The sequence below is a fragment of the Coccinella septempunctata genome, chromosome 5, assembly GCF_907165205.1.
Source record: "Coccinella septempunctata chromosome 5, icCocSept1.1, whole genome shotgun sequence".
Taxonomy (NCBI): Eukaryota; Metazoa; Arthropoda; class Insecta; order Coleoptera; family Coccinellidae; genus Coccinella; species Coccinella septempunctata.
Window position 1 is genome coordinate 37,766,594 of NC_058193.1, and position 12,521 is coordinate 37,779,114.

The window sequence follows — 12,521 nt, forward strand, 5'->3', positions numbered from 1 at the left end:
ATTGTAAATAGGTAATGAATTAAATAAAATCTGAAATCGCTTCATATTGCTCTGGATGGAAGCATATTTCAAATTGGAATCTACAAAAAGGGTGGAATAAAAAGATTCTGATTTACTTTCCGTAAATTTTTTCGTACCAAGTACACTTTTATTGTGGGTGACCACATGAACAAAATTTTCACCCTGGATCATGATTTCTCCAGATTATATCTTGTGTATTTGACGACTAGTGGGACAAGTCGCATTTTCATCATTTACAAGGACCGGACTTTGGTGGATCAGAATGATTTTTTGATGAATGTGCAATTCCCTCAAGTGTTAGAAGGTACCCAGGTTCACCTCTGGCTACGGAGGTAGGTACCTACCACTACACATGAGCGTAGTCACTCCACCAAGAGTATAGTGAAAGCTTTTCACTCAATTTCTTATTTCTTCCTTGCATAACAAATGTTTATATCTTGTGTAAGAACCACCAAGTGCTTGGGAAAGGTTAACATGGACAACAACTAGTGATGGTCGGGCATTCCTTGGCATTCGCTGATTGCGATTCAGACTGACACCGTTGTTTTGTTTACCGGATCATCGGGATCTCAAGTCCGGAGTTTGCGGTCCGTTTAGTGAGTTCTCATCTTGTTTTGAAAGCGTTTCGATAGGTCCATAGGGAAAATTCGAAGGAGACTCCCTACCAAAGTGGCGTTTTTGTGATTGAGATTTTTCAGTTCTTGGTAAGTTCAGACGAAGAAATTTTCATCTGGAGAATTTTTGTTGATGCACTCTGACTTGTGCGAGTGAATAACACGAATATTCGTCTCATGGTGTGTGGTACGTACTTTTACTTCCTAGTAAAATGCATCAGATCCTGCACCAACACAGGAAATATTAGAAGAATGCGGAACTTTTATTTTCTTGGATTCCTTTCAGTTTATTCCTATCCTTTTTGAGCGCTCATTTGATTTCAAGCTTCGTAGAAGGCATCAAATTTATTAGGCTGCTTGCGAAATGAATTTCAAGGGGATAATTCGCATAGATTTATAATTTTTTTAATTATTTGCATATAACTAAATTCAAACACGAAAAAGGCCTCAACCGAACTTTTTCCACTTCTACAAATGTCCAATATTCCGTCTAGATTTTCAATGAAAAGTGGCAATTTTGTGAATATACTCCTCGAACTTCAATTGCCAGGTTAGTCAATTGAAATCACTGATTTTGCTATAATTTATTCAAGAAATAAGTTGATGTGTAAAATGAGCTTTATCCTTAAACTATACAGGATCTTTGACTCGTACAAATATTTCAATAGTTAATTCTTGAGGTCCTTTATAGTAGATATGTAGTATGTATATGTAGTATGCGTGAAAAATAATGATCGATTTTTGAGGCTTTATGCCATATATAGTTTATCGAGTATTGTTTCCGCGTCTGTTTTTTTCATAATTCTCAAAGATATCCAACGAAAAAAAGACATATACCAGCTTCCTATCCCTAGAACTGACGTAAATAGATAAATTGGTTTTAGTGAGTAATAACATAATCATGTATCAAATGATTTGGGATTTGGAGTCATCAAGATATATTTAGCAATAAATTCTGTATGAAATCGAGAATAATCATTTCATTATTATTCTTCATTATCGTTCATTGATTTCTATTGAGTATTTTGACATCGTTGATGGATGAATCAAATAGAAATTATTTTCCTAGATATGAAGATTATTTTCTGACGTCAAAATATTGTGTTTTCGTTATAAGAAGCTAAATATATCAATATACCAGATTCTTGGGACGCTTCTTGATCGAAAACAAAGGAACTTTTGCGACAAACAAGATTGAAAGAAGGTCATATAAAACAGTTCAACATCATTTTTAAAAGAAAAAAAGTGTAGAAGAACTGAATGATAAAAGTGACTTTTCTATTATGGATAAGGTATCCAAAACTATTTCTCAACACAAAGAACTAATGGGATAAGTGTAATTATCATCCTAAGCCGGTCACCTGAGTTCAACATTGTTTGTCTACGATATTTTTCTGCATCGCACACTGAGAAGTTATGCATGAAGTATGCATTAGTAGGTACATCCATTGTCTTGGAAGTCAATTGCATACGAGCTATCCATGATGTGCATATGATTTGAATTTTGAATAAGGATTGTTGGTACAATGAAAAGAAAACAAGTAGAATTTTTTTTCAATTCTGAAATATTTTTGTGAAAGACCCACACTATTTTTTGACAGGAAATCACCATTTTTTCGTAACTTTTCATCTACACCCTCTGTAATTAGAGCAGTCGTCAATAAAAAATATTAATTTTAATCATTATATTCAGCCTCAATTCATTAGAAGCATTAAATAGCCGTTTTTAGTGAAGAATTAAATTTAGAAAAAAAGTGAAACAGGAAAGAAAATTGCACTGACTGTTCTCTAGAAATATGTACTCGTATTGAGACTACCAAACCACTGGTCGAAAATAACAAATCCGTCAGCGATTCACTAAAATTAGTTTTATGCCCCATGGTTATTTGTTGTAGAAGTAGAATGGCGCCTAGAATACCACTTCCTCCTTTCTGATTCACGAGTTCCTTTGAATATGATATAATGGGTTTATCAGATGATCTATTGCAATACCACTTTTCTTTCTAACCATCTATCGTACCACCTTATTGTCGGTATGTTATTCAACACACATCGCCTTCAAGCACTTACTTTCCAGTTAATGCAAGTTAAATTCGTCCTGTATAAAAAAATGTCTTCTTTTTTCAAAACAGTTTTAGATGACATTCAAGGTCAAGCTCCTTTTATGATTATTTATATTGAGACATTCATTTTTCAACGAAGTTATACGGGTAACTTTGATGTAAGTCTCTGTCAATTTGATGACCTAGAAAAATGGTAAATTTCCATATGCATCTGTTATTGTCTTACGGTATTCATCACCCAAGTTTGTTCAACAGAATAGCTGCTATATTTCTCATGTTTTTCCTGACTCTTGCCGACCGTTTTGTGGTGATTACAGCCATTGTTCAAAGGAAATCTTGACTTCAATACGGAAGTGAGTTTTCCCCGAGAAAGCTCAATTCTATTTCGATGTTTATAATCTTGAAACTCCTAAGATTAAACGAATTTTCTACGGAGAAGCGTATCAAACTATACGAGAATGATTTGGAAAGTTGCCTCAAACCAAGACGGTGTCTGAATTTATGCAAGAAAGTACCGTTTATTCACCCTTCATTAGCGATATAAGATGCTTAATTAGCATAAGTTCTTATCAATAACTCGCGCAGTTACGCGCGAAATTGGCTATAAGGATGCTAACGATCGATTTCACTGAATATCGACAATTTTATGGGGATGACCACCCAATAAAGGAGAAGTCATGTTCTTTTTTTGATAACAGAGAAAAACTAACTCTTCCTCACTTCAAATCATCGTTTTGTACATTTGAGTATTCAACCCCAAATTTGATTTGATAATCAGTGCTTGTGGCTCACTTTAAAATGAAACTACAATAGTTTATTTCACAAAATTACAACCAATGCGCTCAGATATGCTCTGTGAACTATTCTGATTGGTTTGCAGCATCGCAGAACTTTTGCTAACCAGCCATCTAAAGGCTTTGTAGTTTTGAATGCCTTGTGTAGTGGGGGAACAACATAAAGCCAGCTTAAAGTGACAGGCGTATAACCAATCAGAAGAGATGAAGGCAGCTTACCTACCCCCTCTCATCTGAATTGTCAGAATTTCTGTAGCGTCTCCCACTACGCTTTCGAAGATGGATTACAGAGAATAACACTGTAGGTAGACCATACATCACAGAACATTAAAATATAAGTACCTACAGAGTCAGATAAGATGGAATGATGATTGCAAATGACAAAGCTTTGGAGCTCTAAGAGCTAGGATTAAGTTAGAGCCAAAGATTCTTGTCTTTCCATATTCATGTTGAAACATTGGCAAACGAAGACGTGAGGGTTATCTATGTAATCTATGAGATTATTCCTATTCTATAGCTTGAGACAACATTATCGAAAATAATAAACCGAATAGGAAGTCGGTTGAACCATGAATTAACTAAATAAATAATAATTCTACATAATAACATCTCAAAATACTTCCTAATTCCCCTCATTAAAACTGGATTTATATGTTTCAAAACAACGAAGATTCTTTCTATATCAGTTCAATAGCTTTCCTTGACTCTGCTCCTAGAGAAATTATATTTGATTGTCCGGCAATGCTACACAATTCGAGCTCTTGGTAAATGTAATTTGTATATTGCGCATTCGGAAATGGATCATTATAATAAGATTTACGTAACATAACAGATCACTGGGATTTGTTCGAAAGCTATGTCTGCTGGCATTTTTGTGGCTCACCAGATCACGTAGTAGCAATGTAAATTTCCGTATTTTTTGTCTCGGAGTTTTATCGAACTGTTATCTTCGAAATTCATCAGATCATCTTATGCTATGGACAAGGATCCTTTTGATTTGTACGGAGTTTCAAGGGTTTACGAAAATTTTGTTCGATTTACAACAGGGGGTGGGATATATCATTTGGAACTCCCTGTATAGATGGAGCAGAGTTTGTCTGCCTAAGCCTATGACTATTGTCCTCTTTATTTGTGTGAGATCTTGATACGTAGAGAGAAACTGTGGAAGCTTTCATTCCCGTCTTGGAGAAAAATTGCCTTTCTGCTGGACATAGAACCTACTTTCTCTCCCTGATCTAGACTAAAGGCGAAAATGAGCTCCTTTTCAAGCAATGCCTTGTACTCGAAACCGGTACCATTTTTTCAGATTCGTCGTCTTTAACGTTCTACAGAAACAGTGTCCCAAGGCGTGTTGGATATCAGTTTCATAGAACAATCAATGAGAGTCTCCTATAGTGAAATGTACCAGTAAAATATGCATATTTGAATTTCCAGATGAAGAAGGCAGGTTTTCCTACGAAAATGACTCGTTTTACGTAGAGGAGATGTGAAAGCATTACAGCCATTTTCTTGAGAACGATTTTGAGCACTGTTCCATGGATCATTTAAATCTCGATATCATTAATCAGAAAGAAACGACAATGAATTCGAAATGGTTCATATATTCACTCCGTATTTACTTTCTCGATGTTTTATTGTTGTCAAACAGCGTTATTGTATGAAATTTTGAACCGTTTCAGCGGTTCTTCAATTTAACGGATGGTTTGGAACGGCGAATAATTGAAAATTGCAACGAATGCTGTTGGAGAAATAGGTGTATTTTGCATTTTTCGAGTGAACGATTTAGCTCGCTAGTGGGTAAATATGATGTGCATAATCAATCCTTTCCTAACAACTGTTCTACAAATTACTGAAGTACCTATTTCCGTATACGATATAGTATAATGGTTATTCAACAATAATAATAGGGAGCTATTTATTTAACAATTCTTGGATGAGTGTGTATGAGAATAATATAAGCTCAATTGGAGTTCTGTTTCGTGTAGATTATCGTGAATTGTATAACAAAGGTGATGCAAATGCTTCTCTGAAGAGATATGATGAAAACTTGATTGAATTAATAATGATACTTGAATCACATGATTCACACCCTTAACGCGTTAAAAAAAAAGTCAGAGAGAAATAATTTGTCGTTTGAACATTTTCAGCTTAATTTCAAATCTCAGATAACCTTACTGCGTGTAATAAATAAGGGACTTTCTGTATATTCCTTCCCATGACCTTTTACAAGTCCTATTTTTGCACCTTTACTTCAAGATTTGAGGATTAAGAGAAAATGTCAGATGGTGAAGAAATTATGCGAGTGTCTCATATAAATGATGGATCATATCATATCATAGAAGTCCAATCTAGCCACTGGTGTTAATCATTCTTATCTTAATTCTCATATGTGAAATTATTGTGAACCTTGAGACCTGAAGAAATCGGCACTGAAATCTTAGGAAGTAGCACAAAGTTATTGATTGATTTTCTCCTTTTTATTACCGTTATGACCTTCTTCTTCAAATAGTCCTCCTCAATGAACAAATGATAAACACTCCAAATTTTATAAAAAGGTATTCGGCAATTTATTTTTCTTTGATAATATGTTCTCTTCTATGATTTTTTTATTCCAAATTTCAATATTCAGCAACAAATACAACTGAATCTGTGCGATGCAGAAGAAATCTATGGATTTCGGAATCGAAGCACTATATATTCCATTTATTTGTAGGTTTTTTTATTCCCTTCTTAAATTTACTGCAGAAAATCTGTGTATTGCGTTTTATATGAGCAACAGGATCTCACCTCATTCATTTTCTTCATATTTGCCTTTCAAATAGAAGAATTCCGTTGATACTCCCCGTTCAACCTTTTTATACCCCATCAGAATGGATCCACCCTTAGTTCTTGAAAAACCTTGGAATCTTTCTTCATCTGAACCTGCAAGGACATCCTGTTCTACGCCGCTGTCGGCAAGGACGTATGTTAACCAGGCCATCGCTGATTGATTCACAAACGAATGTGTGTTAAACAAATTCAGAACCACCTTTATTATGAAATTCATCATTACATAATTCGAATGAACAACACGTTCCTTATCGATAATTTCTCCACCGGCCATCGGAGAAATTTTGCTGCAACCGACTCAATTTGACGCAGAACTTACGAACGAGGTTATTGTTATTGTTTGTTGAATAGAGTCACTTTATACATACAGGTGGCGTAGGTTTATAAGACTCCAATGACCAGTTTGATCAGAAAAAATTTTTCAATGGAGATATACCTGCATTTTATGTGGGCCACACTGTATGTATATGGTACGTGGTGCTTGCACATTTCCCAGGAAAAAACTGAGGAAAAGAAAAACGTATGCGTTCATAATAACCCCAATAAATTTGGATCAGGTATTATTTATGTACTCTGAGGAACACCTTTGAATGCGGATGAAACGTTTATGTTTGTTAGAAATTGGTAACGAATGTTTCGTTTAATATGCTGCAGCCCTTTAATTGGTCAGAATATTAAATCAAATTCACACACATAATCTGATTGATATTCAAGATATGTGAGGTATACAACAATTGTATTCGAAAAGGAAGTAAAGAATTACTTCACGATAGTAATTTCCACTTTCTACTTCCTTACATTCCGTGACTCAATATCATTTTTCGTATCCTCATTGGAGACTGCAGAAGGACCATAAAGGAAGATGAATTATGATGATTTGTTATCTATTTTTGATTCCATTCTGAAAGTACACGATAAAATGCTTCCTCGTGCATATGAAATAAAAAAACTTGGCATCTGTATGAAATATTTTTGTCTAAATATAATATCAAGAAATTTATAAAGCCATTTTGAGTTAAATGTTCATCTTTTATTGTTCCAAATGGAAATTCCAGTGAAATTTTCAGGCTGCCTGTTTACATAAACTAATTTTCTCAAAGATGAAAGTAACAGCTGATTAAAAATACAAGTATCATTCCAGAAAAAACTTAAATTCTGCGAAAATTGTCGAAGAATCCTTAAATTTACCTTCACGACCCTTTGTCTTATGAAAATTTTGTTTATTCTCTTACTAATTACTTCATTTTATTCGTTTATTCCATTTCAACCTTTTCATTTTTTCCAGGGCATGGACTTTTCCTGAAGATATCTTCTGGGGGAGTTAAAGTGGTCCATCTATATGCATAAAGTGAAGAAAGTGTACTTGAGTGATAATGTGCTTATCATATACATGCCTGTTCATACTAGTGATGCTAAGTGTCTCTATAAATATCTGCGAGGCTGGACTCTTAGACCCTTTCAGTTGGGCTAGGGCAGATAATATAAATATTGAGATCGCTTCTCTTCCATTCATTCCTTGGTTGCCATGTGAGTGATTTTTTTTTACTTGAAAAGTATATTTGCAACGACAAGTGCTCATGAGAAAAGAACCGATAATGTTCGCATGTTTTACAGGCTGGAGCATATAAGGTTTCACGTGTATTGAATAACAATAGTTCCATCAATATGCAACATTTGCTTCATTCTACCATAATTAACTTTCCAATTAATAATCAAACGAACAACGTTCTTCAAATTCATCATATGCAACAATGAAGACAGGCATTCATTTCATGCGTAATTCCAGAAAATTCTCGAGATTGAATAATTGGCTATCCATAAATACTTCCGATAGTGATTCATGCGTAACACCTGATGTATTCCGTGAAAACTATAGATTACTCTCATTTTCATTTCATCATTAGAGTACTCAGATATCAACATCAGAAAGGATTACAGCAGAGCTCGTCTATTTGAAATTTATTCCTATGAACTTTCGCTGTTGTTTTTCTAATCACTCAACTTCAACATACTCATTTTATGCCTGAATCTTCGAATAATATAATGAGAAAAGTTTAAGTAGTAGCAATGGATGATTATTCCAGATATTAAGAAAAACACTAATCAGAAATGGTCTACTTCAGAGATGGTTCCCAAAGTAGAGTAGAACACCTGGTGCATAAAGCTTATGTAATAATTGATTTACTATTCTGATTAGATCGGAAAGATTATCGAACAAACGATGACCTACAAAGCTTGTTTATTTGGGTTTCAAAGCTTGAAGAAGAATTTCCGATATTGAGTAACTTGTGAAATATGCGAATACAAGTAATGCTATAGATAGAATCTATTCGATGAGGAGAATATTGCAGATACTCTTCTTGTGGAATTGAAAATTATATTGATTCACGATTTTCAACATTCAATAACTGGAGAATAATGCTAATAATTCGAAATACTGATTCAAATGAGTATTTCTTCATCTCACACTTTTGATCAATAATCTCAGAAGAGAATACTTTTCAAAATTCCGTGACAGCAACCCAGAGCAAATTGGTGAATGCGTAGGTACTCGAAAATATTAAATTTCTGCGTTTTTTTTACAGTCGAAAACGAGACAAGATGTTACGATGAAATCGGATGTCTCAACATCACAAGAAGTTGGTATCACCTGATAAACCGTCCACTGAACGTTTTTCCTCTTCCTAGAATGGTGATCAACACTAGATTCATTCTGTATACACGAATGAATCCCAAAGAGGTAAATTCAATGGTGGTTACGAAATTCATTCTCCGAAATTGCTTGACAAATTTGCGTTTTCCAATTGCGGTTGAATACAAAAATTCATTCACTTTCCAAAATTCAAATGGTCATTGTTCACCGATGTAATCATGTTACAGGGTACGCAAATAAAAGCTGACGAGGACACTTTGGCTAAGGTGATTTTCGACCCCAAGAAAAAAACAAAAGTCATCATTCATGGGTTTATTGATACGATCCTAGCCAACTGGGTGAGTATATACTTGTTTTAATATGTCTAATTTTATGTATCTTGAGAAAACTGACAAAGATTTTTGCAGGTCAAAGATATGAAAGACGAACTTTTGAAGCACGACGACGTAAATGTGATACTTGTTGACTGGGCTGGTGGAAGTTTACCATTGTACACTCAAGCCACCGCAAATACAAGATTAGTAGCATTAGAATTAGCTCACTTACTAAATTATTTAATAGTAAGTTTCAACTAATTCCTCTCAAATTCCTTCATAGAAAAGATATCTGAAGAATTCTTCTTTTTCCATTTATTCAGTATTTTTTGCGAAAATTATACCGCTAGTTCCGTATTTTTCAGCGTTTCTTCAGAAATATGAGCTGAATTATGAAATGAAATTTCAGAAAACCTTGGATGTGAGAGCTGAAGACGTCCATTTGATTGGACATTCTTTAGGGGCACACTTGGCAGGATACACAGGCGCAATGATACCTAACATTGGGAGAATCACAGGACTGGATCCTGCCGAGCCCTACTTTCAGGTATTTCTCATTCTTATACTTCTGCGCAAGTGCCAAATTCCATAATATAAAAAGTTTAAGATTTCAATACTCTGAAACAGAAAAGTTTTCATTCACTTGTGGATTCTTTTTATTTTAAAACTACTGCAATAATTTACGAATCATTTTTAATTGTGAAATACCAATTATAATAATTTCTTTTGCGATTCGTGAAAAGTATTATTGAATGATTCCTAATCAGAATTTTTTTAAGGGGATGCCACCTCATGTTCGTTTGGATCCTACCGATGCCAAGTTGGTGGACGTAATACATACGGATGGAAAAGGTATCCTTCTTTTAGGTAAGTGACCATCGAGGTTTTTCTTAAATGAACATGTCTCTTGAGAGATCACATTCAGAAGATCCTTAAGTTCATCTTATTAGTACATTTGGAAATCATTTTTCACAGAGTGAGCCAGAGGAAAATTGATCTCGAAATAGTTCTTCAATCTTTACTATTTATTTTATTACTTTAAGTACAGGGTCTTGGGGATTTTGAGCTGAATAGTGAAGAGTTTTAAAAATGACTCATATAAAGACCCTGTACCAATGGATTTCGAAGATTACACTGAAGAATAACGTCTAAATATCACTAGATTTCCTTCCACTTTCAGGGTACGGCATGTCCCAACCTTGCGGCCATTTCGACTTTTACCCAAACAACGGCAAGGAGCAGCCCGGCTGTGAGATAGCCCAGAGCCCGCTGGTCCCCCTGACGCTGATCAAGAAAGGATTAGAAGAAGCGTCGAGGGTTCTAGTGGCTTGCAACCACATCCGATCCATTAAACTATTCATTGATAGCATAGGAAGCCAGTGTCCATACATAGGTAGCTATCAGTTGACTATTAGACATAGGCGACTTGAAAAGTTTCACGGAATTCATTACAGCACATCAGTGTTCTAGTTACGAGGACTTCATGGGTGGCAAATGTTTCATTTGCAAACCAGGAACGACGCAATGTGCGATGATGGGGTATCATTTGGATTCTAGTCCTATATTTGATGAGACTGATATAAGTGAACGGCATTTCGTCGATACTATAGGTAGCAAATATTATCTGAACACGGGGAAAGAGTTCCCTTTTTGTCGTAAGTTTTTTTGTTACTTATTCTTTTCGTTAAGGTTAAGAGTTACACGTTTTGTTATATTTCTACTCTAATTTCATTTCAATCTTCTTTGTTTCTTTCTTTATTATATTTTTTCCATAACATGTTACTTAAAAACGAATTATTTTTCCAGATCGTATTTATAGAATAAGTATAGAATTAGCCAAGCCATCGATCGCTGAAAAATGGGTGCAAGGATTCCTCAAAGCATTCATTCTCAGTCCGAATGGTATAATGCAAATAGACTTAACACCTTCAGGTAAATATTTGTACCTACCTTCTTAATTTAGCGTTCAAATCAACTCTCTAAACTCCTAAAAATCCTCTAATTTTTCATTGTAGGTGACGTCAAATTAGAGCACGGTACAACTTACACAACGGTGGTGACACATCGAGCTGATTTAGGGGGTAACATTAAAAAAATCGAACTGAATTGGGAATACGACATGAATGTTCTGGAACCAAGAACGTTGTGCTTGCTCTGGTGTAATGACCACCTGTACATAAAGAAGGTTTACATAGACGAGATGGAATTTCCGAATAGAGAGTAAGGACTCTGATCATATTATTTCATCAAATTCCGACAAATGCATCAAATTTTTTCATTCTTATAATCATTATTGCCCCTTCGTCTTCATATGGATGTCCATAACTCAAAAGTAACGTGGTATTGTTTGGTAGTCATGGAGAGTGAGGCTTATTGGTTCAGTCTTGGTTGGACAAATGGCGCGTCTTCAAGAGGACTGAGAAATATCCCACAAAACAGGCCCCTTTTCTTGCTTAAAGACACCATCCTCCGGTCGAGATGTGTTACACTGCACTGTACTGACGAGGGACAAGTTTATGTTTATATGTTTTAGCCTCTCCGGAAATCCTTCGTTGATTCATGACTAGACAATTCGAAAAATTGTCTCCAATATCAATTCAAAATCTCACCTTTAAAAGTCGTCTAAATTATTCACAATGATCATCACGATCTTCTTCTTGTTCTAACCCTCCAAAAATCGTCGTAAAAATGAGGTGAAATAGGGTAGCAATAATAGCACTTTGTCAAAAATAAGCACTTTCAATAAATTGTCTCAATTTTCTGTTTTCACCCCGAACGCACCATTTTTTCAAGTGACCTTGAAATCAGTTAGACTTGGATGTACATTGTCCAGTCATTTGTTTATGTTCTGTTTCGTTTTTCCGATGCTGAAGTCAACTTCCACGGTTCTGTACTTTAAATTCAGTGAAATTTTGTCGAATTTCTAGGGGTTTTAGCTCAGCCATCTTGAATATTTTATATGGACAATGTTTGGTAAAATGACTTATTTTGATGACTTGTACCCTTTGAAAACATCCTGTATGTTAAGATGTTTGATTTTTGAACCAAAGTGAAATATTTATTGATACTTGCGATTTTTTCAGGAAGCGTGAAATCCAGTTCTCCAGCACCCTTTGTGCCAGGAAGGGTCGAAAAGATTTCGTCGACATCCCAAACAGAGGGAGAGGCGTTCTTGTAGATTCTTGTAAATAGTTTTAATAATAAAGTATCGAAAACAAATCATTGTGTTTGCT

The 12,521-nt window shown here is 35.0% G+C and overlaps 1 protein-coding gene across 2 annotated transcripts; it reads left to right on the forward strand.

Annotated features, from left to right (window-relative positions):
- The first annotated feature begins 495 nt into the window (after positions 1–495).
- On the forward strand, positions 496–12,503 carry LOC123312791 (pancreatic triacylglycerol lipase-like). 2 transcript variants are annotated; one of them, XM_044897281.1, is made up of 12 exons: positions 496–725; positions 7,607–7,848; positions 8,907–9,061; positions 9,202–9,312; positions 9,382–9,534; positions 9,698–9,835; positions 10,068–10,155; positions 10,451–10,681; positions 10,743–10,943; positions 11,095–11,220; positions 11,304–11,508; positions 12,372–12,503. In XM_044897281.1, the coding sequence occupies exons 2-12, from the start codon at positions 7,695–7,697 to the stop codon at positions 12,478–12,480; spliced, it is 1,671 nt and encodes a 556-aa protein (XP_044753216.1). In that variant the 5' UTR covers positions 496–725; positions 7,607–7,694; the 3' UTR covers positions 12,481–12,503. The 2 variants fall into 2 exon arrangements, with proteins under 2 accessions (XP_044753216.1, XP_044753217.1); XM_044897282.1 differs by having other exon boundaries at positions 498–725; positions 10,469–10,681.
- The last annotated feature ends 18 nt before the right edge of the window (positions 12,504–12,521 follow it).

Excerpts from the sequence above, each read along its gene's own strand:
- LOC123312791 (XM_044897281.1), top strand. The coding sequence starts at position 7,695 with ATGTGCTTATCATATACATGCCTGTTCATACTAGTGATGCTAAGTGTC. Across the intron at positions 7,849-8,906 it reads ATTCATTCCTTGGTTGCCAT|TCGAAAACGAGACAAGATGT; the intron begins GTGAGTGATTTT and ends TTTTTTTTACAG. Across the intron at positions 11,221-11,303 it reads AATAGACTTAACACCTTCAG|GTGACGTCAAATTAGAGCAC; the intron begins GTAAATATTTGT and ends TTTTCATTGTAG.